The sequence below is a fragment of the Phyllopteryx taeniolatus genome, chromosome 11 (genome assembly GCF_024500385.1).
Source record: "Phyllopteryx taeniolatus isolate TA_2022b chromosome 11, UOR_Ptae_1.2, whole genome shotgun sequence".
Lineage (NCBI taxonomy): Eukaryota > Metazoa > Chordata > Actinopteri > Syngnathiformes > Syngnathidae > Phyllopteryx > Phyllopteryx taeniolatus.
The window spans coordinates 3,698,312-3,724,726 of NC_084512.1; the positions used below are offsets into that span (position 1 = coordinate 3,698,312).

Sequence of the window (26,415 nt, forward strand, 5' to 3'; positions counted from 1 at the left end):
TTCTTCTTTCTTACAAGTATCCCCGTTTTTTAAAATACTGTAATTTAATAACACTCCTGTCACTAGTGGGCGCTATTTTGACCATTCGACACGTTGCTGCGCAGCAATAAATCCAACGAAGAAGTCAACCGCTATCAGCTCCAGTGTGTTTGACATTTCGTCATTTTAGAGCATACGCAAGAATTATCAATATGGAGAATGATATTATCGTCTCTCTTGAAGATTTAGGGTAAGTGAAGGGAAAGAAATAATCTGAATAATGGTACTGAACAAATGTACAGCTGGGATTTCAAGTGGCTCGCCATGGCTGTATCAATTTAGCAATGGAGTGACGTGTCTGCTTTAGCTCAACAACTGGCCCGGTGTTGAAGCTAACGTCTGCCGGGCAGTCATTTTAATTTAGAGCTATATTAATGGCCATTATATCGTCGCAACAACTGTTAGGGAGAGAATAGGAATAGGTCTCGTTTGTATATGAACTATAAATCCTTGTCTATTTTGAAACGAAGCTGCTCTCATTGTTGCTGCGATCAAGTGCATCTCCCTTTTTCTCACGATGTCTCGTATCATTCCGGTCAAATTTGGCTGCAGGTCTTGATTTAGGCGCTCTCAATTCAATAATAAAGCTAGTCTAACTAATAGCCACGCTGGGCTGATGAGGAAAAAATAGAGCCTGCGTCTCGAGCTGAATTTTGATGTGCGGTATTGTCATTGAAGGTACCAGGGCCCATTGTTGGAGGACCGGGCTCTGGAGTCAGCTGTGAATGGTGGGGCTGCTTCGCCGGAGTTTACAAAGCTCTGTGCTTGGATTGTGTCAGAGCTCAGACTTCACTGCAAACTGGTGGAGAATGTCCATGCCACAAACTGTAAGATTTCAAATGTTTTTTCCAAAAAGCAGTACTTAATAAATGCTGTGAATGTCATGTTGTGTCATGGTGGACAACTGGTTAGCACATCTGCCTCACAGTTCTGAGGACTGGGGTTCAAATCCCAGCCCCGCCTGTGTGGAGTGTGCTTGTTCTCCCTCTGCCTGCATGGGTTTTCTCCGGGTACTCCGGTCTCCTCCCACATACCATAAACATGCGTGGTAGGTTGATTGAAGACTCTAAATTGCCCTTAGGTGTGAATGTGAGTGTGAATGGTTGTTTGTTTCTATGTGCCTTGCGATTGGCTGGCGACCAGTTCAGTGTGTACCCCGCCTCTCACTCGAAGATAGCTGGGCTAGGCTCCAGCATGCCCATGACCCTAGTGAGGATAGGCGGTACAGAAAATGTAGGGATGTTTTCATGTGTAGTCGGTGTTCTGAGGGTCAGGGTTCAATTCTTGGCTCCAGCGTATGTCTTTGACTGGTCGTGTATATGTATAGGATGTTCCATAAGTTTCCTTGCATATATTTTAAACATTTTATTTTTATATTTCAGATACCCTAAAAAAATGCATTTGAAATTGAATAAAGAACAATGAAAATGCAACAAAATAAGTCATCCTGAGGCTCAGGAAACAGTCACATGGTTGCAATTCCGTCTTAACATGTTGCAAGAACATCCTGTGTACATATGCAGTATGTTTTTAATTTCACAAGGACAACAATACAAGAGAGTTGCTTTTTTACCTATTGCAGGTCCAAGTGAGTCAGAGGGCTTCCAGCTGGAGATGAGCGGCCTTTTGTCAGAGATCTCATGTCCTTACTCTGTCCTCACAAGTGGAGATGTCACCCAAAGGCTTCTCAACAAGAATGACTGTCTGCTGCTGCTCTGTATGCTATCAGTGTTGGCAATTTTGTTATAGCATACATCATCTCTACGGCTCGTTTTACACTGCATGGTTCAAGTGACACAGTTTTGATTATTTTTTTTAATTTATATATATTTTTTTGCTGCCAAATGGCACAATTCGGGTATGCCTCCTGGCAGCATAAAGAAATAAAACCCTTGCATGGAATAGGATATTCACAGATGATAATCAGGCCTCTTCCAACTGCGGATCAAAATCTGATATATTGGATATCTGCCAGTGACACTGCAGCATAAATGGACAGATCGGATATACCCATCAATGCTATTATATCAAAATACATCCTCCGTGATGTATACAGACTTGTCTGCCCAAACAACACAAGCAGAATAAAAACACAGCTGTTTAAAAACACATGTAATTTCGAGGTGTGACAGAAAAGTTCCAGGGCTGATGTCACAAAAGAAGCATTTCAAATTCAAACTCCAAGTGTTCCCCTTCAAAGTAACCCCCTCGACTGACGCATTTTCCCAGCCTTGTCCGCCACACTCCTGGAATGATTCTTCTGTAGTCACAGCTGTCGGACCAAGGTATTAAATAAGAAGTGGGCATTTGGACCTGCAGTGTAAATCCAGCTGACTGGTACTTTTGAGAACCTGGCACACAGTTGTTCCATCCACATAAGGGTAGACGTAGCTCATGTTCGTATTATTTATTTATTTATTTATTTTTAAAATAATTTTTCTGTACATTACTCATTTGTGTTTTTCCCCACCTGGAATAGAGCCACTCAGTGTTGTCACACCAGTGCCACTTGGAGTAGATGTTTATTTGATATCCAGCTTTTATTCAATTTGTGCCAAATAATTTCCATTAGAGCAGATGGTACTTTTGGAACAAGCAAGGTATACGCATTTGAATGTGCCTGAAATAATAACCAAGTATAATTTGCATCTCAGCCTTTCTGGTGTCTGAGCTCGAGGCTTCGAGGATGATCCTGGTAAACAGACCCCAGAAGAAGGCCCAGGAGTCTGGTAGCCCTGCCTTCCAGGAACTAAAGGGCATCTGCATGGCACTGGGGATGTCCAAACCTCCAGCCAGCATTGCCATGTTCCAGTTCTTTAGTGGCATTGAGAAGAAGGTCAGTAGGGTGAAATAGAATATGCACACAATTGTACTGTTAAAGCAGCAATAAGGAGTATTAAGGTAAGCCAAATGGATAAGAAACAACGTTGTTGACTAGATGACCAAAGCAAAGTTGAAACCTAAGATACAACCATTCATGCTCATATTCAGATCTATGGGAAATTTAGTCTTCTAGTAACATACTGAAAGAACCCATGCCAGCACAAGAAGAACATTTAAAAACAGCACATAATGGCTTTTGTTGACGTGATTGGCACTCGGAACCTACTAATTGTGAGATAACAGTGTGAATACTACACTCCCTTTGTTATTTGAACAGTTATTTGAACTGTGAAGTCAATTCTTTTATTATATTTTTTTTCTGTGGACTGAAATCATTTGGAGAGAGAGCGATACAGACCTTGAAATATACCAAAGAGGCTTTTTTTTAATTTTTTATTTTTTTGTTTAAATTTGAGAAAAAGTACTGCGACAGAGAGGGTTAGAATAGCACGGATAGAAACATGAACAAGACTTAATATTTACTTGCAAATCCTCTTTTTTTTGTTTGCTTTTTTTGTCCTGTTCGGCTGTTGGGTCAAGCAGAATGGAAGATCTGTATCCCTTTTATGCCGTAACAATTTTACTGTGTCACAGTGGAGTTTTTAAGCTTCCCCTGTGGTTTCTTAGTATTATATCTGAACTTTATTGAGAATCAGAATCCTAAATCCTCTGCTTGCTGTAACTGCATCAAGATTAACTGATTAACTATAAATAATACTGTTACTTGTATATTAGATCTAGATAAATACCTGGAAGTAAATGATGACATTCTGATCTATTCTCGATTATTCATGTTTTGATGTCAAACAATTATTTTTATCAATCCATTTTCTTAAAGCGCTTATCCTCATTAGAGTTATAGGTGAGGAGGCTATCCCAGCTGACTGGGCGAGAGCCAGGTTACACCCTGGACTAGTCTCCAGTCAATCGCAGGACACACATAGACAAACAACCAGTCTTTATTGACCTAACATGCATGTTTTTGGGATGAGGGCGGAAGCCCGACTACCGTAGAAAACCTATAACCTGTATAACCTAAATGGAAAAACAAACAAATATTTTAAGGTAAAAAAAAAAAAAGGTACAATAATGTGGTTGTATAAATATGCACACCCTCAAACTAATACTGTGTTACAGCACCTTTGTTGTGCTCCTCAGATAACCCAAGAGATGTTCAATCAAATGCAGGTCTGGACTTTGACTGGGCTTTTCCAAAACCTTAATAATCTTCTGGTGAAACATTTTTTTGTTGTTGATTTCGGTATGTCCTTTGAGTAATGGTCAGGCAAAAAGATAAAGTTCTTCTTCAGCTTTTCTAGCCGGAAATTCCTGCAATCTTTCAGTTTTGCTTTTGGTCTCTTTGGAGCCTCCCTGACCAGTTTACTTGTCTTTTCTTGAAATTTGAGGAGAAGGTCCAGTTCTAGCTTACTGCCATACTACCCGAAAAACACCCGATCTCATCTGTTCTTGGAAGCTAAACAGAGTCGGGCCTGGTTAGTACTTGGATGGGAGACCCTGGGAATACCAGGTGCTGTACGCGAGGTTTGCATGTTCTCCCGTGCATGCGTGGCTTTTCTCCGGATACTCCGGTTTCCTCCCACATTCCAAAAACATGCATGGTAAGTTACTTGGAGACTCTAAATTGCCTGTAGGTGTGAATAAGTGTGTGAATGGTTGTTTGTCTATGTGTGCCCAGCGATTGGCTGATGACCAGTTCGGTGTGTACCCCGCCTCTCTGAGTCAGCTGGGATAGGCTTCAGCACGGCCGCGACCCTAGTGAGTCGGGATGGCTGTAGTTCAGTAGGAAGAGCTGGTCGTCCAGTGACTGAAGTGTAGCTGGTTCGAATCCCGGCTCTGTCTGTCCAAATGTTGAGGTGTCCTTGGGCAAGACACTGAACCCTAATTTGCTCCCAGTGGGCCTGGCAGCACCCTGCATGGCAGCAGTCCCCCATTGTTGTGTGAACGTGTGTGTGAATGGGTGAATGTGAGGCTTTGTAAAGCACTTTGGGCACTTTGATAGTGTAGATAAAACGCTACACAAGTGCAGTCCATTTACCATTTTAGTGAGGATAAGCAGTATGGAAAATGGATGGATGGTCCAGTTGTTGGTAATATCACATTTTTACCATATTACTACTTGACTTCACTGTGTTCCATGGTTTATTTATTGCCAATTCTTTTGTACCCTTGTCCTGACTGCTACCTTTGAACAATGATAGCTCTCAGTTGGTGTGGAAGGTCTTTGCAGGGCATGGCTTATGCCTTAATGTGGGACGACAAAAATGTCAGGAAAAACGTAATAGAAAGCCTGAACTGGATTTGGGATTAAGAAGAGGCACCTTAAATGAGTTTGTATGTGATTGGTTGATTATGAACATGGCTACATCCCCATTTATAAAAGGGTGTGCACTCTTGTGCAACCACATTATCTCAGGTATTTTTTATTTTTTTTTACTTACCCTCTCAAAAATATTTCATTAATTTTGTCAATTATGTTGTAAAGAGGCGGCACGGTGATGACTGCTTAGCACATCCGCCTCACAGTTCTGAGGACTCGGGTTCAAATCCGGCCTCCCATGTGTGGAGTTTGGATGTTCTCCATGGGCCTATGTGGGTTTTCTCCGGGTATTCCGGTGTCCCCACACGTTCCAAAAACATGCATGGTAGGTTAATTGAAGACTTTAAATTGTCCGTAGATATAAATGTGAGTGTGAATGGTTAGTTGTTTATATGTGCCCTGTGATTGGTTGGCAACCAGTTCAGGGTGTACCCCGCCTCCTGCCCGCAGTTAGCTGGGATAGGTTCCAGCATACCTGCGACCCTCGTGAGGATAAGCAGTGTAGAAAATGGTTGGATGGATGAGTTGTAAAAATTACACTGGGGAACACAATTTTTGTTGAATTAGGTCTGACAGCTGTTTTTAACAAATTTTTGGGTGTGGAATCCAAAACTGATCTCAGTTTTTCTCTATCACGGCACATTTTTGAACAAAGGAAATATATACCTATGTAAATAAAACACTAAGGTGGAATAGTTACATACTTTCAAAACTAAAAAAACAGCATAAAACGAAATACAACAAGGTTAAGAGAAAAGACTGCACAAATCCTCTTAATTCCTACTATGGTAGCTCTCTGTTTGCAGATATTGATGGTACTGACCTATTGGGAGCTGCACACACACCTCTCACCGCACTCTCTATTGAGACTGCACAAACAAGTTGGCACAAACAAGTTGGCTTGAGTCAAATCGTAATTAGCTGGCAAGTCTTACTACAGCTAATCAGTGGAATTTTGCTTATCTGGAGAGTAAGCTGTGGAGAAAAAACTTGATGTGCTAGAAAATAAAACTGACTGCAATGTTGGAATCAGCATGCCAATTTTAGTTTTAATCTGCATAAAAATAAAAAAAGAAATCCCCAGTGTTATAGTTTACATTATTCATTCATTCATCTTCCATACCGCTTAACAGGGTCGCGGGGGTGCTGGAGCCTATCCCAGCTGACTTTGGGCGAGAGGCAGGGTACGCCCTGAACTGGTTGCCAGCCAATCGCAGGGCACATATAAACAACCAACCAGTCGCGGTCAGATTCACACCTACAGGCATTTTAGAGTCTTCAGCTAACCTACCATGGATGTTTTTTTCTGGACTGGCATTGTTAGTGTAAAATAAAGTTCAATTCAGTTATTTTTTTTACTGTCAGTATATCATGGGAACAGCATTTGCTTTCTCCACATAAGCGGCAATGCATCTGGGGCCTAGTTTTATTTGCTGTTTCTGCTGTGCACGTCTTGACCTCTTTGGGGCAGTATGGTGCACACAATGAGATACACACGTGCATTAACAAAGAGAGTAGAAGTCAGGATTGAATATTTTTAATGTAACTAATTTTTCACAGAGTTTGAAGAATAAATGCCTGAGAGTGTAGTTATATTACCATTTTTGTATGCGTTTATACAACGTTTGTACCAATATTATTTAGAGAGATACGTGCCGTGAGTTTGACGCTAATTTTCGTTAGCTCGTCAGTGGTGTTTACTCATTGTGTGTTAGCTTTGAGCTAGCAATTTTTTTTTACATTTTTTTATTTAGTTTTTTTTTTTAAACAAAAACGAGGAATAGCGTGAAGTCTGTATTTGAACATTCAATGGGTGTAATTATTTTATGTGTTTAGTTTTAGAGTGAATTTCAACTGGACTGTCAATAAATGACTTTAAGCAAGCAGCAGTTATTCTTGCTTCTCATTACTACTATGGTAGCACCTTAGCAACCTGTTGTTGTGAGAACGTGGGCTCTGCATGCCGTCCGGTTGCTGCTGGATAGAAGTGCTAGTATGTGGACTGCGTGTATAAGAGTGGAAAAATAGGAGCTTTTAGATCCTGTCCGATCTGATATATATATATATATATATATATATTTTTTTTTTGAGACATCGGACATCGGACATCAGATTGGGACACCACTAATATTATTAGCCCACTTTGCAATGCTTTGAATTTGTTTGACCTTGAGTAAAAATGAAAACATGGGACCCTATCTGTCTTTTGGTCATATTAATCTAAATGATGTACAAATTCTGCTCTGGCAGTACAATTTAATATTCTCTAATTGCTGTTTGCTGCATTTTCTCATACTACATGTTATCTGTCATGTATGGTAGCTGAAAGAAGCTATGAGTAGAATACCACCAAGTCATATAGGAGAGCCTTTGCTGAAGAAAGCCTTTGGACCTGTGCATATGGTAACTACTGGAAAATTGTGAAAGATTACTGTTGGGGGTGTAGTACAGTAAACTACAGTAAAATGGCTATGCTGTTGCCTTTTTTTCTTTTCTTCCTTTGACAGGAAAAAATTGAAGCCATCAATCAAGCGCTTGTAAATGAGTATGAAGTGAGAAGGAAGATGTTGTTCAAACGTCTCGATGTGACAGTGCAGTCTTTTGGTTGGTCAGAAAGAGCGAAGGTATGCAGCGCCTTGTGGTTTTGTTCAATTTCAGAAGATAGAAAAACATGTTGTGCTGTGATTGGTCAAATTTTCCTCATGAATGAAAGTATTTTTTTTGTTTTTCCACCACAGACACATGCTGGGAATTTGGCTAAAGTTTATCAGCCACTACGTTCCGCCCTTGGTACCAAAAGCAAAATCTCTGTAGCGCACCTTCTTGCAGCCCGACAAGACTTCTCAAAAATCCTTCGCACTAGCAGTGGCAGGTCGAGAGAGAAGACTGCTTGTGCCATTAATAAGGTGAGCTAATTAGTTGAATTAAAGTTGAAAAATGTGAGGCATACACAAGTCTGTAGTCCCTAGGAAGTGAACTGCCTTTTTTATTTTTATAAAAATGTTACCAGACCCAATTAGACTTTGCTCTATAACAGTGGTTCTCAGTGTGGTACATGGGATTTCTCTAGTAGTACGCGAAGGAATCAATGAATTAAGTACAAATAGATTTTACAACTGTTTATTATTTTTTAATTCAAGTATGATTTTTGTTTTATGTGCAATTTTTATTTTAATCGTGATGACGTGTTTTTTTCCTTTTCCTATATTTATGTGCAGTGTTGATGTTCAAACTGTGCATACTGTTAAAAGTGGGCTTACAATAGGAATGGGTGATATGAACTCCATGTCACGGTATAAATTGAATAAACGGTATATATTGCGATATGAACTTGTGTAAAAATTAAAATGAATTATTTTTGAATGGGTTATATTGATATTAAGCAAAGCTAATTTAATAAAAAATATATAGATGCTAACAAAAAACAAAGCTGTGTAATTTTGAAAACGTGTTGATTTTCAGCACTATGGTGCAAACAAACACTATTAGCAATAATATATTATCATAGTATAGTATTTCATATATGAATGTACTTTAGACCTTAGGCTGCTTCTGGCTGATGTCTGAGGTAACCTACACGGTTGTTTTTCAGGCATGTGTGCGTGCTGTACAATTATTTTCTCTCTCTACAATGCTTAGGTTACAGTACCTGCTATTTTTTACTGTTCATAGGGAGTTACTGTTGTGAGATTTGCTTGATGTCTATCCAAGGTTGCCGTGGGTCCTCTGACATTGTGTTGACGTAAGCAGGAAGTATATTACTAGCGACAGAGCTAACGTGTGTTTGTGACTGCAGGGGAAGTTAAAAAGCTTTGCGCCACTGCTAACACGATCCCAGCCTCGATCATTTTCATGACTTACTCTCCGTGGTAACGCGGTCAGTCAGATTGCGGTGAAAAGCCGACTGTACCATCAAAACACATAATCTGGTTTTTATATTAGCATTTAGCACTGCTCATCCTTGTGATATTGTTGCTTATTTACTTGAATGAAGGTGAAGATTGGTGACTACGCAAGTGTGAAATGCCAGTCACTCGATGACTTCTTTCCCCCCTTTTCTCCCTTACCACTCTTGTCCTTCTTTCGTGACGGTCACAGAGTCAATGTCGAGAACGGCACCATTGAAGGCACCTTTCTCACCCTTGATGGTGTGCATGCGATAGGGGCTTTTTAAAATGTTTATATATAAACATTTTAAAAAGCCCCTAAGTGCCCTCCTAACTACTTTTCCCTCCCCGCTCACTCACCTGAGCACCACCATAGGCACGCAGTTCGCAGAGGCGTGTCGTATATCTCTTTTGTTCATACATATGGCCGCAGCTCGTAGTTAGCTGGTGCGTTTTTATTCTGGGGTAGATATGATGACCCCATCAAGATGGGTTATCGCAATTGATCGGTAGAGTCCAAATCGATACCTTCGGCCAAATCTATAACTTCTACCGAGTATACCGTTACCACACCCTTACCTTAAATAATAAATACAGGAATACAACCTGCATCGTTTTTGGTCAACACTTGAGCCTACTATGTTACTGTATTTTAATGTTGGTCGTTATGATGGTAATTGGAGAGTTAAGTATTTTTTGAGGTGGTAGTTGGTGTAAAGTTTGACTGAGAACCACTGCTCTTACAATACTTTTCCCCTCTCCAATAATGCAGTTAAAGGTTGAATTACTATAACGAAAGAATCAATTACATCCATCCAACATATAGCAGAACATACTGTATAAGTAGAATTCCTCTGCATTCCACTTAAGGGTCAATTTTTAGTTTACAGTAGCCTTCTGTATTTCATTTGGCATCTAACTTGGTGCATCAGCACCATCTGCTGTTGGTTGTAGTCATGTACAATTGTGAATTAGCACTTAGTGGCGACACAATGTGTGGAATTGAAGAAAAAGTACATGAGACAGACTGCATGTCTTTCACTGGTCGAAGGAGAAACATGATCAGGGGTTGGTGGAGTTTTTCTGTGTGTTCTGTCATACTGGAAGAAAAACTTTAAGGTCAGTGTTGAACATGCCATTTCATATTTTTCTTTTCTTCTCCCCAGGTTTTAATGGGTCGCGTGCCAGACAGAGGAGGCCGCCCTTGTGAGATTGAGCCTCCCCCTCCAGAAATGCCTTCATGGCAAAAGCGTCAGGATGCCCCCCAAGGTAGTGGACACTATGGCGGAGGTGGACATGGTAGTAGCAGGGGGGGTTACGATCATTATTCTCAAGGCAGTCGGGGGGGCTATGAAAGAGGTGGAGGAGAAAGGGGAGGCAGGGGAGGAGGTGGTGGCAGAGGTGGGAGAGTGCAAGGAGGCTGGGGGGAGGGGGGTGGAGGAGGGAGAGGCAGTTACAATAAGGGCCAGTATCAAGATTCGGGGGTCCATCAGGGGGGAGGCGGAACAAGAGGTGCTTATAGAGGAGGCGGGAACAGCCTAGGAGGCCCCCAGGAGTCTAGCCACCATTCAGGCTACCATGACAATTACCACCAGAATGGAAACTGGCATCAAGAGAGAGGCGGCGGTAGAGGAGGCAGGGGAAGAGGAGGCCGAGGAGGCTGGGGAGGGAGAGGAGGCCAGAATTTTAACCAAGGAGGACAGTTTGAACAGTTTTTTCAACATGGTGGCCAGAACTACAACCAAGCTGGCTTTAATCAAAGCCGCCACTACACTAGTTGAAGATAGTGTGGGACATTACAGCACAGTCTGCAATCGGTTAAACAACGTCGAGAAGGCCTTATCAATCTCACATATTCAGCATGTTTGATCAAACTGGTCAACAGTAAATATGTGTATACTTAAGTACATAAATGTACACATGAAAGTTTACATATGAAGTGTGCAGTATTTTTTTGTGTTCCTTCACAATGAGGATTTAAAACATTGTCAGTAAAACTTGTTTTGCTTAGTTTGAAATCAATTGACTTTATTTGAATCATGATCCTTCACTGCTGTCCATCAAGAACAGCACGAGGGTGATGCGGAAGCACAAAGGGTTCATAAAAATGTTTCGTTACACATGCTTTCTTGAAATGTTCTTTTTATGGTCAAAGTTCCTTTTGTTCCTGAGTAACAGCAAAGATAATTTATTAGAAATAGGTCAAATTGAGTTGCCCTTGCATTGTGAGCCTCCAAATGTGGATACTGGACCGGACTGCATGAATGTGTGACCGAGCAATAAAGTTATCAAAACAAACACAAATATTTGTCCCATTCCACTGTTTGTCTGTTTATCTGATTAACAAATTATACTGCAATGAAATATGAGTAGCCCGATGTAGTAGTGGTTTGCATGTCTGCCTCTCTGTCCAGAAGTTGTGGGTTTGAATCTGATCAGTTGTGAAGTTTGCATTTTCTTCGGGTACTCTGGCTTCCTCCCACATTCCAAAAACAGATGTTAGGTTAATTTTGGACTTTGTATTGTAGTGTGGGTTTGAGTGAATGATTATCTACAGTATGTCATTTGACTGGTGACCAATCCAGGGTGTACTTCACTTGGCGCCTAAAATCCCACCAACGAAGACAAGCGGTATAGAAATACATGCAATTTGAATAAAATAGGTTAGCAGTTGTATGAATTGCATTCAGGAGGTTCATACAGTTCTTCTTTTATTTATTTATTTTTTTTCCAAAATAAAGGATTTTGGAGTGTTTTAATTGAACTTCAGTGTTTCTGTAAATGTGGAGATTCATTATTTATATATATATATATATATATATATATATATATATATATATAGTGTTATTTTATACATTATATTCATTCATGGCATTCTACCCAGGATTGCTACAAGGGGAATACTTTTAAAAATTTGCAAAAAATAATATAAATACTACATGAATCTCATTGTTCATATGATATTTAATTGAGAATCAAAGTGGAGAAAATGTCTCGCTTCTCGTTTACCACTTTCTAACAAAAATATATATATTTTAGGGATTCCTCTGACCAAATGATGTCTTGCGATCTGTTCTCATTACTTTTATTTCGAACCATCCCTTAAAATGGATCCCTTTCCAACAATATTAAGATAACTAAAGGTAATCTAACAAACTCGTATTCCGTACACGCGTAGAGCTTCAAATTATCTATCCCGAAGAAAATCTTTTGGACATGACGAACAAATCCCAGTCGATTACATTTTATTGTGACAGGGTTTAAGCGGAAGCTCAACTCTTAGGTCTTGCGCTTCAAAAAGTTCCACAAAGAGGAATACGCAGCCAAGTCGGGATAGGAACCAAGTTCAGTTACAGTCTACAAATGGAAAGAAGCCGCTGGCCGTGTTTCTTCATATTGTTTTTCTTCCCCTTCCTTCGAGGTTACGATGAGACAATTGAATAGTTGACGGAATTAGAAAGGCGACAACGACATGGACCCGTAATGACATATCCCAGCCACTTGCTATATTAGTGAGGGTTTCTTCTGACAAATCTACACATCACAAAGTACGTATTGTTTGAAGTTTTATGCGTGTCGCCTATCAACGCACGTCGTTCCGTGTTTTGCCCCCATCGGGTGTCTCTTGAGGCAATCGTAATAGATATTGTTGACGGCGCGTTTATTGCATTACGTTCGAGGAATACCGTGGGACTTGCTGTTCGACTTGCCACCACCTGTTTCAACAGCTGTGTACAAATACCCTCGATTAACGACGACACGGCACACATGATAATTCACACGCTTTTACGCATAAAGGTGCTTTTTAGAACTCTTGAGCTGTGAGGGAAGATGGTGAAGACAGGAGAAACCATCCTGAGTTCGTTCAGCATGCCAGCCATCCCCACGAACGAACTGCATAATAATTAAACGGCAAGACGTACGCGACAGCGATTGCGATTTTCCATCTCAAATAAGTTCATTTGTCTTGTACCATCAATCGACATTCATATTTGAATTAATTTAAAATTCTTCTGTATTATTTGGAAACTGGTTTGTTGTTCGTCAATATAATCAATCACGTTGTCGGGGGGAATAAATGGAGCCTGCCCTTAGATCCTTTCAAGTCTCAAGTATTTCCCAAGTGAATACAATAGTGTGATATTTCATCTCAACCGAAAAACCCAAATCCGTCCTGCAGTTTTTGTTGTTGTTAGTAATTGCTCCTGAATGTATCCAACTCACACAGCAGTGTGTTATGTAGTCTTTGCAAGGTGATTACACTGCTATATAAAAAGTGTTGCTATAAGGATTTGTGATCTTTAGCCTATTTTGTTATTTTTCATATTTCCTTCCACAGGCTGGTATTTCTCAAACACATTTTTTAATCTGCTCAGAAAGTCTCAAATCTGCTAATATGCTTACTGGTGAGGACCAAGGACGGCTAGTGAAGCATACAAACTCAAACATACTGGCCAGGTATTCAACAACAATGTAATGCAATAATAGCCTACTCTCTCGATATATGTATTCGATTACTCAGAAATTGGGTGATGCTTGTGCCAATGCCATATTTAATGTTCATATTTTGGCGCCGGCAGTATCTTGGGCTTTGGACCCAGAGGGTTATGGTTCATTTCCCTCTGCGAACAAATGTAAAAATGGCAACTAGTTGTTAGAGGGATGCTAGTTCCTTGCCTGCATGTGTATGATGTGTTTTTTGTATGGTATGCAACACAGAAATACACTGAACATGAGTTGAATTTCCTCACGAGGGGAAGTAATGTATAATAAAAATGCCACCCTAATGCAATCGTGACAGATAAAGTTTCTCACTTTACCTAATACTGGCTGATGAGTCGCATATTTATTTTCGGTATTGCTACGTTCACTGTGAATGGCCAAACCACTTGGATCTGGACTACTGTAGTTTTATGTAAACCATAGGTGGATAATGTTTTTGCTTATTCCAAGTGTCCTTCAGCAAGACAATATTTTTTTTCTCGCACATCCAAATTTTTCGGCCCCAAAGTCTCTCTGGACAATGACTGTGAGTGTTTTTGATTTTCTTTTGATCAAACACCTCATTGGATTTTAAATAAAATCATCAAGATGTGATTGAAATGTGGCAATTACCATTTAGGATTTACAGTAATTATGGGGCACTAATATTTGGGCAAAGTGACAGAACTGCAAATGTAATTTAATTACATGTCAAGTTTATATGTATAGCCCTTAATCACAAAAGAGTCTCAAATGGCTTCACAGGCCCACACAGTTGGCAATGATTGATGACATCCCCTAATCTAACCCTCCCCAATCGGGCAAGGAAAAACTTGAAACCCCCTTTTGGGGGGGAAAAAAGAAACCTTGAGAAGGGACCGCAACGATGTAACGATAGAAGTTAAGGATGTCCTGATCACATTTTTTATTTTTTTTTGCTACAGAGTCCGAACCACTCGATTTTAAGTATCTGCCAATACCGAGTCCCGAGCCGATACCTCGGTAATGCTTTCAGGAAAAAAAGCGAGCACATCCAAATGGACTCAACTGCCTTAATTTTTGTTCATTAAATTAAAGTTATCCCAACACGATCCTTTTTATATGCCTATAATCTACTGCCACAGTGGTTCAAACCAAGTAAGCAAAAAAATATTTTTATAACATATCACTGGTGCAGCCAAAAATAACCATGCAAACAAATTACATTTAAATATATTGTCTTAATTGAAATAAAACTTAAACTAAAGTCTAAAAACTGATATCAGAATTTCCACTTCGTGCAGTAACAAAAAGTTTTTGAACTAAAAATTATGGAAAACCCTTCTACCTATGTATTATGTATTTTTACAATGCATGATTTTGCTTCTACCCATATGATCAAAACATAGTGTTATCTGTATTTTGTTAGTTTTTTCAAAGAATTATTCTGAAGTGAAGCACTTTATTTGAACACGTAATCCTTTTTTTTTAATTTACTGGCTCTTATTTTGAGATTCACAGCCCTACTTTTCTTTAGTAAATTAGAAAATACACAGTTGTACTCATATGTTTGATTACCCAGGCAGAATTTGTAAGATGGGTACAATTCTTTAAAGAAAACATGAAGGACCAGGTGAAACACATTTAATTTAATCTTAATGGGATTCAAATTAAGCGGTCAAGCATTTCAGAAAAGCATTATCATTAAACAAAACCACAAAAAAAACATAAACCAACTAACCATAAAAAAATTAATGATGATTGTTGTTCATTCATCAGTCATATTAAAAAAAAAAAAAAAAAAAAAAAAAAAAAAATATTTCACAAATTCTGCCAGGGTATGTAAACTTATGCGCCTAACTGTACATATATGCAGTCATACGTACCCCCCCTGTCATATTGGAATGAAAGTGTAGGCTACACCTTTTTTATAACCTCTAGGGAGGAAAGTGTACAGTTTTTTTTTATAACCACTAAATGGCGGCATACATTTATAAAATGTGAAAGTTTTTTTCCATTTTCCCCTATACCTATGTATAATGTTTACTATTGACTTGACATTTTTTTGGGGAAAAAAATGCCACTTTTACATGAGAAATTACAGTACTTAACAATACTTTATTTTTATTTACTAGCTCTTATTTTGAAATTCACGGCCCTTCTTTTATTTAGTAAATGAGGAAACGCACAGTTGTGCTCACATGTTTGATAACCCAGGCAGAATTTGTAAAATGGGTGTAATTCTTTAAAGAAAACATGAAGGGCCAGGTGAAACACATTTTATTTTATTGGCATTCAAATTAAACTGTGAAGCATTTCAGAAAAGCATTATCAAACAAAAGATGACCATAAAGAAATTAATGATGGTTGTTGTGCAGTCATCAGTCGTATTTAAACAAACTATATTTCACAAATTCTGCCACGGTATGTAAACTTATGAGCACAACTGTACATACCGTATTTTCCGGACGATAGAGCGCATCGGAATTTAAGCCGCTAAATTTGTAGAAATATTAAATTTTTTACATATATTAGCCACACCAGACTATATGCTGCGGATATATACGTTGTGAAATTTGATATTTACACAAGAAAGATTTTGTAAACGTTTATTTACATACCTTAATTGTTTCCAAACAGTGCCTGTGTCACGGCAGTAAAACAGCTCAAACATAACAGAAAAGTCATGGTTTTTATTCATCCTCCTGTTCACTGAAACCACTGAAGTAGTCGTCTTCAGTGTCGGAGTTGAACCCCTGTATTATGTTGGAAAAAAAATACATTGATTATGTTGCAGGTCATTTTGACCCGTACTGTGTAAATCCACTCGGAACAGTAAAAAAACGGGTCAAACCAATAACAACTTTATTTAAGATTGTATAAACATTTAGAAAAGATGCATGCAATACATTTTTAATTCCAACACTATAAGTTTTTCCCTCTTTACAAACACTTTTTTTTTCATTTAACTTGCCCATTTTCTCACATTTTCAATGTTCTCCACATGATGGACAGAATGTAACTGTTTGCTTTCTGCAGATGTAATTCTTGCATTTCAAACCAGAAGTACTTGTTTTACTGTCCTCTCGGGAGGGACAGACCTGGCATCTTTTCCGTTTCTTTACACCTGTATCCACTGGATCCATTGCAGGTTGGTTGAATGACTTGAGCTTGACCTTTGACAGCTGCAGCTGCTGGGGATCGAGCTGGCCTGGCTCACCTCTGGATCTTGGGAGTGACGAGTGCTTTGCCGGGTTCTTCCAGGAAAAGCCGACTGGTATAATTTGCCGGCATTCCAACGCTGGATGATTTCAGTCCACAGGACATAGGCATTGTAAGCAGACATGTCCACAATGTTGTAGAAAATCACCAAGGGCCAACGAGCAGTCTTGCGCTGGCAGCTGTGACTTTGTCCAGATTGTCAACTCCTCCTTTGTTGGAGTTGTAGTCTAGGATCATTTGTGGCTTCATGTCTTCTCTTGTGCTCAGAGATGCATTTGTGTGCATTGTGCTCATTACAAGAACATTCTTGTTTCTCTTTGGGCAATATGAAACAACTGTTGCTTTCTCAGTGAAAACAAATATTGAGGAATGCAAAAGTCTGCCCTGCATCTTCAGAATTTCACTGGGAAGTTCTGGCTTATTTCTTCTGACTGTTCCTAACATAGTCAGCTTTCTCTTCTGAAGTTCATCTCCAAGGCGGTAGGATTTCTCTTGAAATACACGCCTCCCTTCCAAGTTGGTCATGTCGAGTATAATCCTCTCTATTGGTGGGGATAAGAAGAGCTCAAATGCTGATTGAATACCATCAACTTGTGTGATAGCAAATCTTCTAGGACCGGGAGTCATTTTGATGACATTGGAAGATGACAATCTGCCTTGGCTTTGGTGTGGTGATGTTGACCATTTTATATTACCATCTTTAGATGCCCATGTCCCCTCTGTGGATGATGATTGCTGCATTCCTTTGTTTTCATCTGATGGTGAGACAACGGCAGACTCCTCCTCTGAATCCTTCTCATCGTAGGAAAATTGACAATCTGGATCCTCAATAACATTGTCCTCTGTCTGTGAAATATCCTCTATCTCTGAAATATCTTACTCTGCATCACTATCACAGTTCAACATCTTTGATAAAGCTTCTTCAGATGTAAAACTTCTGGAGCTCATTTTTGGTGTGTTCGTGTTGACACGAGAACAGTAACAAGGACAAGGGAGAGAAAGTTCCTCCTCTACACACACCTAGGTCTCTGGGTCTGAATGGCTATTCAGAGGCAATCCAAATAATGTACATCAAAAAGACTAGAGATCTAAACAGCTACTATCCCCACATTAAAGTGTGCAGGTCAAAATGACCCGCAACATCATCTTTGTATACAAACTGCACAGACATTCCACTACAGCTCACAGTGTTCAGATTTTGCACGCTAGTTCATGACCCTTGATGAGGAAAAGTCACGAAATTTCATGAAAAAAAAGAAAATGATAACCAGTACTTTGGGCAACACTAAAACTGAAACTGTCTGTTGTATTAGAGCGGCTCCAACTACCGGAGACAAATTCCTTGTGTGTTTTGGACATACTTGGCAAATAAAGATGATTCTGATTCTGAAATGGGTCAAATTGACCCACAACATAATACAAGGGTTAAGAGCCTCAGAACATCTCCGTCACACACCATTTCAGTCTCTCTTGTTGGTGTCGCTCCTGATGTCATTGTACTGTTCTCCTCACGTAGCGGTCCATCCAGCCTTTCAAAATCCGTTGGTGATCGTAAATTCTTTCACACTTCTCCACGCTTTTAAGAGCCACTGGCAGACCTCAGAAAAGGATGATCTTCGCATGCGGGCAGTTTTTGTGAAAGATTTCTCGCCGCTGGTTATCCAAGCCTCCCACTCACTTTGGAGTGCCGCTTTAAAAGCATGATAGACAGATCAATGGCTTTCAATTTAAAAGCTGCATCATACGCTTTTATTCGTGTACTTTCCATGATGAGGGTGTGAAAAACAACAAATATTTTGCGTTCGTGCGTGTTGGTTTGTGTTGAGTGTGCCAAAAAGCAGTCGTCGTCTTCTACACGCTGGAGGAATCTCCGCATGCCCAAACCATAGTGCATTGAGGGAAACTGTCATGTTTTAAGCATATTTAGCCTTGCATTACGTTTGAACAAGTTTGGCAGTACGTTTAAACAAGTTGGGTCTGTCTTGTTTTTGCACTTATTGCGCCCCCTGATAACTCTTAGCGAAAAACAATCAATATTTTAGCCGCATCGTTGCATAGGCCGCAGGGTTCAGAGCGCGGGAAAAAAAGTAGCTGCGTATAGTCCGGAAAATACAGTATTATGCAGTCATACCTACCCGTTTCATATTGGAATGAAAGTGTAGGCTACAACTTTAGGTGGTGGCGGTGTATTATAATGAAAGTGTACATCTTTCTCATAACCTCTAGGTGGCGGTGGCATATTGGAATGAAAGTGTACAGCTTTTTCATAACCACTAGATGGGAGCATACATTTATAAAATGGGACAGTTTTTTCCTCCCCCCCTCTTCATTTCCCCCTATACCTATGTATTATGCGCACCATTGACTTTAGACATTTTTTTGGGTGTGGGGGGGGTGCGGATTATACACGAGAAATTACGGTAGCTCATTTTCTCTTGTCAATTCACCCCATAATACTGGGTAAACTTGTGGCTCCTTTTTTTGGTTCACGTTAATGAGTAGGTGCTGTACAACCGTCCTAAAAAGTTGCAGGTTGAATAAATGGCAAGCATTTTTATAGAATACCAGCTTTTGTGTGGATGTGTTTTTTAACGGCACAACACAAACCCAAAACGTAACATAAAACTATATTTTTGTACCTCAGGATTATTTTCTCGCTTTATGACCTTTAAAATAAAGAAAATTTGAAAAATAGACATTTTTCACCAGATGGCAATCTGGGTGATTATCCCCGACTTCTGATTGGGATAACTCGAATAAAAATGTTATCTTAAAATATAGCATCCCACACAGGCCGTCAAACTTCAACTTGCTTAGCCTGAAGTACACATCCAAGTGGTCTTTATCGAGCTCTAGCTCATGGACGAGCCTAAACACTCCCAGATCCTGCTGTGCCGTTAGGATCGGATGGACTTATGCCCTTTTTTGAGTTGCTGTTCATTTCCACCTCTGCCACCTCTTTCTCCTTCACCATATTATAAGTAAAGTCAGGGCTTTCTGTTTTAACATTGACAAATAACATTCCCGAGCTGTTTATGTTCAAATCAGCGGGAAAAGGCACCAGGTTACTTGCTGGTTGGTCGGTTGACAACCAGCACAAAGTATGAGCACACTTGCGCTGTGCCACCAGCGTGCCTGCGTTACACTATGCTCTACCCCACGGTGGGTGCCGCACAGACCAAGTGGAGTGTTAATGTAGGAAAAAGTTTTGAAGTGATTTATCTTGGACTCATCATTTTACATCACAAAAACCTGGGATTTAAACTGGGCTGTGTAAATGTTTTATAGCCACTGTACAATTCTAATACATTGCTCTTTGAATAGGACTGCATGATACAGCGGCTGAAATAAGTATTTAACACGTCACCATTTTTGTCACTAAATGTATTTCCAAACGTGCTATTGACATTAAAATTTCACCAGATGTTGGGAACAACCCAACTAATCCATACATTCAAAAAAAGTAGAACGAATAAGCTAAAAAATTAAGTTGTGTGTAATAATGTGAAATGACACGAGGAAAAAGTATTGAACACATGAAGAAAGGGAGGTGCAAAAAGGCTTGGAAAGCCAAGACAGCACCCAAAATCTATCAAGAATCAAACAGCAATCCAGCCACTTGTCAGTGCAAATGGATATCAGCTGGTTCAGTCCTAATTGATGGCCCATAAAAAGGTCTCATTGCCAAGGTGTGAGTCAAGACACATCTCATGATGGGTAAGAGCAGAGAGCTGTCTCGAGACCATGGCAAACTAATTGTTGCAAAACATAACGATGGCTTTGGTTCCATGTGCATATCTAAGCTTCTGAATGTTCCAGTGAGCACGGTTGGGGCCATAATATGTAAGTGGAAAGCCAATCCTACCACCATAAATTTGCCTCGATCAGGGGCTCCTTGCAAGGTTGCAAGAGTGCAAACAACAATCAGAATAGTTGTCCAAGAGCCAAGGACCACCTGTGCAGAGCTTCAAAAAGACCTGCAAATAGCAGGTACTCTTGTCACAAGTAAAACAGTGAGTAATTCACTCGAGCGCTATGTCCTGTATGCACACTCACCATGCAAGACCCCATTGCTGAAAAAAGCATGTCAAAGCTTGTTTAAAGTTTACTGAACAACATTTGGCAAGCCAGTTATATACTAGGAGAATATAGTCTGATTAGAGCAAAATTGAAATGTTTGGATACCATAATGCACACCACGTTTGGAGGAGAAATAGCACTGCACATCACCCTAAAAACACCATATCAACAGTGAAGTTCGGAGATGGGAACATGATGGTGTGGAGCTGCTTTTCAACAAATGGTACTGGTAAATTCACATTGAAGAAAGGATGAATGGGCAAATGTACCAAGACATTCTTGACAAAAATCTGCTGCCAGCTACGAGGATGATGAAAATGAAACGAGGGTGGACAGTTCATCGGGATAATACATACATAAAGCTACTCTCAATTGGTTTCAAAGAAAAAAATAAAGCTGCTAGAATGGCCTAGCCAATCACCTTAATTGAATCCAATCGAAAATCTATGGAAAGAACTGAATTCAAGGTCCATAAAAGAAGCCCACGGACCCTTCAAGAGTTGAAGACTGCATGTGTGGAGGAATGCGCCAAAATCACATCAGCGCAATGCATGCGACTAGTTTCTCCATACAGAAGGTGTCTTGAAGCTGTCATTGCAAACAAAGGCTTTTGTACGAAGTATTAAATAAATCTCAGTTGGCGTGTTCAATACTTTTTCCCTGTGTCATTTCATATTATTACACACAGCTTAATTTCTGATCTTATTTCTTCTACTTTCTTTGTATGTATGGCTTACTTGGGTTGTTCCCAACATCTGGTGAAATTTTCATGTTAATAGGACCGTTGGAAATATATTTGGTGAGGAAAAATGGTGACATTAAATACTTATATCAGCCGCTGTATATTGTTCGAGTATCGTCATCGCTATGTACACGTACGCAACAGTCATATCGCATGGTCCGCCATTATGTTGGTGTACTGTAATTCGTGACCAGCAGGGGCACTCGTTTGGACATGCTAATAACACTAGAACCCATCTTAAAGTAAATTATAACGCTTCAAACAACACAAAGACCTGCCCAGAGTGTTGTGTACTTATCTCCTTGTATGATAACTATGAAAGAGGACGGGGGAAACAATCTACACCTGCTGTATTTCCTATTTCGCTCTTAAATGAAATTACTTTAGGAAGGTACGCCGCAGCTCCGAAAGTGCCCAAGGTGCGTACAGGGACACTGAGTAAGTGGGAACAAATATGTTCCTTGATTCTTTTAAAATACATAATAGTAAAAATTGATTACTTGGATATTTATCATTTGTATCAGAATGGTTTCGTAAAACACTGTATGATCACACTGTGACAATATGGAATTTATTTTGTTTTGTAATATGAGTAGACACAATAAAATATTTGAATATAGTCAGCCAGAGCTTCTGGGAATGCAAAATTATCAATGTCCTTTCACCATCGTTGCTGTCATACTATATTGTGTGTTTTTCTTTGCACATTAAATGTCTCATATTTTGGTTATTTAGACCTCCATAGAGTGACTCTCTGAAATGGACTTGGTATAAAAGTGTCAAAATCATTGAAAAAAAAAAACACCTTGGTTTTGTCGTACTCGTGTCCAGAAAAGGCCCCTCTGACAGATGCTTCTGTTAGACCCAGTTTTGTATCCCCTTTTTCCTTATTTGGCTAAGACCGCCCTGTTTCCTCTGATTGGTTTCCTTTGTGTCGAAGACCCAATCCTCACTACTTGTGAGAGTGCACGTGTTTATGTTGACAGCGCTAACTCGGGGGTGGAGTGGTAAGCGGAGATCTTCGCGAGTGACATAGATAAGCTAGCGAAATTTGAATGTCTTAATTTCAGGCCTCAGCAGAAAAACGTCTGGAACTCAGGAATGCTTGAATGATTTTAATTCATATTTCACATGTTTACAGAGGCACCATAGAGCCATGATAACATCCCCAATGCTAGAAGAAGTTTGTTTGGTAAAATACAGGACCTTTAAAGGATTCCATCCATCTGTTTTCCATATCGCTTATCCTCACTAGGGTCGTGGGCGTGCTGGAGCCTATCCCAGCTGACTCTGGATGAGAGGCGTGGTACACCCTGAGTTGGTCGACAGCCAATCGCAGGGCACATATAAGCAAATAAGCCTATTAAACCTCACCATTCAAGCAACCTGTTTTTGAGATTGTAGGGTGAAAGGCGCAGCTGGCTACTAGTGTGGACTGAATGGGTGGCCACAATGGGGAAATGAAATGCCAGTATTTTGAGTTATGGGAAAGAGCTAGTCATGTATTCGGTCAATGGCTTTAATAGAACCGGGTAAAGTATAGCTTGCCCCTCGAAGGTGTGTGGGTCACAGTGGTGCAAACTAGATTTGTCAGTTTTCTTGAATGTCAAGTGAATGCAAATGGTAGTTGGTTTTGAGTTTTACCAGAAAGCCCATTTTCATGGAGGAGGTGGTATGCCTAACCACAAGAAGTTTAGCACTTCGATTGGGGCTTTGGCAAAAGAGTACAGGGCGTGGCTGGTGGTGTAATGTGCAGTGTGAATGCTTTGCTAGTCACCGCAGTCCTTTGTGTTGAGTGTCTGTTTAAATCGAGTGGGCCTGGGGATTTTGCTCTCTAGATGTTTGTGATTTACTACTTTGAAGTTGTTCTCTGTCAAATAATATTCTACCCTTCAAGGCAGCAGCACCACCCAGTCAAAGAAGGGTGCTGATGAAATACTTTTGGTACTCTATGTGTGACTGCAGTATGATATCTATCCATCCATTTTGTATACCACTTGTCCCAAACAGGGTCGCAGGTGAGCTGGAGCCTGATACAGCTGACCTTGGGCTAGAGATAGGCGGAACCCTGGACTGGTCGCCAGCCAATCGCAGGGCACATATAGAAAAACAACCATTTAGAGTTACATGTACACCTGAGTACAATTTTATCTTCAATTAACATGCATATTTTTTGGAATGTGTAGCACGCCAGAATACCCAACGAAAACCCACACAAGCTGCACAACTTCACACAGTAAGGCCATAACCAAGGTTCAAACTCTGCACTTCAGAACTGTGTGGCAGTTAAACACATGGCTAACCACTAGCTCACTGTGCTGCCTGGCTGTTATACCTACAGTTTAATTATGAACCACAGGAAATGCCATGGAATTGGATGAAAGACATTAAATTGCACTAAAAGCTTTGTATTTTTACAGCCTTTTCACCCAAGCATCACCTCTACTCTCTGGGGCAACACGTGGCAATCACGCCCACTCCATGGCACTGAGGTCGAAACCTGAAACTGGACATATATGTGGAAATGTAATAACGCAACATGGTGATAATGGGAAAAACACAATACTAGACTGAAAGATCTGTAGAGGTTTCTTGTTAGTTTCTGTTTTCTTGTCAGCTGAGTGACTGGTCATTATGTAAACTTTGACCAATTCACTTTGAAATCATGGTTGAGGAAGGTGAGGTCAAGAGTGTATGTATGTATGTATGCATGTATGCAAGAATATAAACATAACATACGGTAACTAAGCCTGTCACGATAATTACTATAGCGACGTATCGTTCGATAAATAAAATGGGCGCGATAGTTTTTTCGGACTCCATAAATTGTCGTCGTTGTGGTGAGCCGGCGTGAGGATCACACAGTGAGTTGACAGAGTTGGACAGCTGTGTCATTAGCCGCTCATGGAACGCCGGCAGATTTTTATGTGGCTCCGTCAAATACTCCAAACTCCACAGCCAGTAGTTGACTACAGCGAACGTCAATGTATATTTGATTGACAGGTGAAGTGCTCGTTTTCAGCGGACCAATCACGCAGTAGCTGGGTTTACATAGGCTTTTTTTTTTGTCATTCCGATTGAAATAATTTCTATTAAAGATTTCTGATCACCTGTTTACGTGACGTGATCTATTCTGATCAGTTATACATATGCACTACATTTAAACGGAACAGCCGTGTGACATGCGCACTTTGTCGTGGACATCACTTCATTGATCAAGGTGGAGGTCCGTCATCTATTCATTACAGTACAACTACCGTGATGAATGTTTTATGTTTATTACAAAAAAAAACGCTTGATAAAAATCAAGTTTAAAAAAAAATAAAAATAAAAAAATAAATCTTCGTCACTTATGAGCTCCGTCTGGAGCCGCCATATTTACGCCGTGCGTAAACAATGACCTTGTCGCGTATTTACGTCCAGACAAAGCGTGCACAGACAAAGCTTTTCCGAATGGTGAAAATTTACTTCTAATCTGATTGGCAAAAGGAATATTCCACCTGTGTGAAACCAAATGAAATTCCATTCGGATTCGGCCTGTTTATTCCGATTGAGCTGGTTATATGGCATGTTTTCATTCGGTTTGGGCTTCTCAACCGATGATAAACAGAATAGAAGGCTCCATAAAAGCCAGGCTCGTCTTGCAGATTTTTATTCTTGATTTAAGACCCAAGTGGATCCATATCACAGAATAAAGACAAACAATTTAATAGAGAAACAGGAAATGTTAATGATGATAATGATTTAAAAGCAAAAAATAAAAATAAATAATAAACAAGAATGTGTGCCTTATTTTTCATGCTTTTCGAGGCATTAAAAAACAAAAATCGTTTTGTGCTAGTTTCGGGGATAATATATGGTCTTAAAAAATTGTGACTGGCCTACCGGTAACTCTTAATGTTCCCATTTTTCATGGTTTCATTTAAAATGTTGAATTTCACAGATTCATTAACACACAGTACAATGGGAATTACTCAGCAGCTCAGTGTAGAGTTGTGAAAGAAGATTGGAGGATTTACACAAGTTGGATACTGTATCTATTGAAAATATAAAAATAGAAAATTACAAATTACAATTAGTTGAGACAGGTTGTTGGGAGTGATACCCTCAACATTAAGCAAAGACCTATTTTTGCCTAGTCCTTTATGTTGCCTTTGAGAACAGTGGTGCAGTACCTTGAAATTCAAAAGCCATAGAAGTTGTACACTTTGGAGTTTGACCAAACTTTGGTGAGGTTAGTGACAAAAATTAGATTGTCAACTGTTAAATTATTTTTGAACATCTTATAAACTGAGGACTATGTATAAAGATGTTGCAATAAAAAAATATTAATGCAGCATTTTATTTTTTGTGTAAACCTTCCTCCTCCTGAGCTTTGCCACCTAGTCACATCTTGATGAGATTCTGTTGAGTTGAAACAGAGCCATGACAAAACTGTCACTGTCTATATACAGACCCTTTCCCCAAAAAATTTATATCATGGAAAAGTTTATTTATTTCCATAATTCCATGACAAAATGAAACTTTCACATATTATAGATTCAGGGCCCACAATTTAAACAATTTCAAGTATTTATTTATTTTTTACATAATTTGGGGTTCCAGTTCATAAAACCCACGAAATCAGGGATTAAAAAATTAGAATACGGTGAAGAAATGATCCCAGATTTTGCAGGCCATAAATATTTTAAACAGAGTGTCACACACTAATCATCTACTAAACTCAAAGATTTGGGGTGCATTGTCCAATGCAGATGTTGGTA

General features: G+C 39.7%; 2 protein-coding genes and 1 pseudogene across 5 annotated transcripts in view; all 3 read left to right on the forward strand.

Annotated features, from left to right (window-relative positions):
• The first annotated feature begins 88 nt into the window (after positions 1 to 88).
• fam98a (family with sequence similarity 98 member A) lies at positions 89 to 11,451 on the forward strand. Its single transcript, XM_061790287.1, has 8 exons — positions 89 to 229; positions 718 to 866; positions 1,622 to 1,756; positions 2,694 to 2,875; positions 7,583 to 7,663; positions 7,768 to 7,884; positions 7,999 to 8,166; positions 10,314 to 11,451. Exons 1-8 carry the CDS (start codon positions 192 to 194, stop codon positions 10,926 to 10,928), a joined length of 1,485 nt encoding a protein of 494 aa, XP_061646271.1. The 5' UTR covers positions 89 to 191; the 3' UTR covers positions 10,929 to 11,451.
• On the forward strand, positions 4,346 to 4,462 carry LOC133486285 (5S ribosomal RNA; annotated as a pseudogene).
• Positions 11,452 to 12,421: 970 nt separating the features above from the next.
• rin2a (Ras and Rab interactor 2a) overlaps positions 12,422 to 26,415 on the forward strand; it is a 65,524-nt gene continuing 51,530 nt past the window's right edge. For 3 of the 4 annotated variants that reach the window (XM_061791141.1, XM_061791140.1, XM_061791142.1), the window contains exon 1: positions 12,424 to 12,695. The gene's annotated coding sequence lies outside the window, so the exon portion shown is untranslated. Of the gene's footprint in view, positions 12,696 to 26,415 lie in introns of all 4 variants that reach the window. The other variant, XM_061791143.1, reaches the window with a different exon arrangement.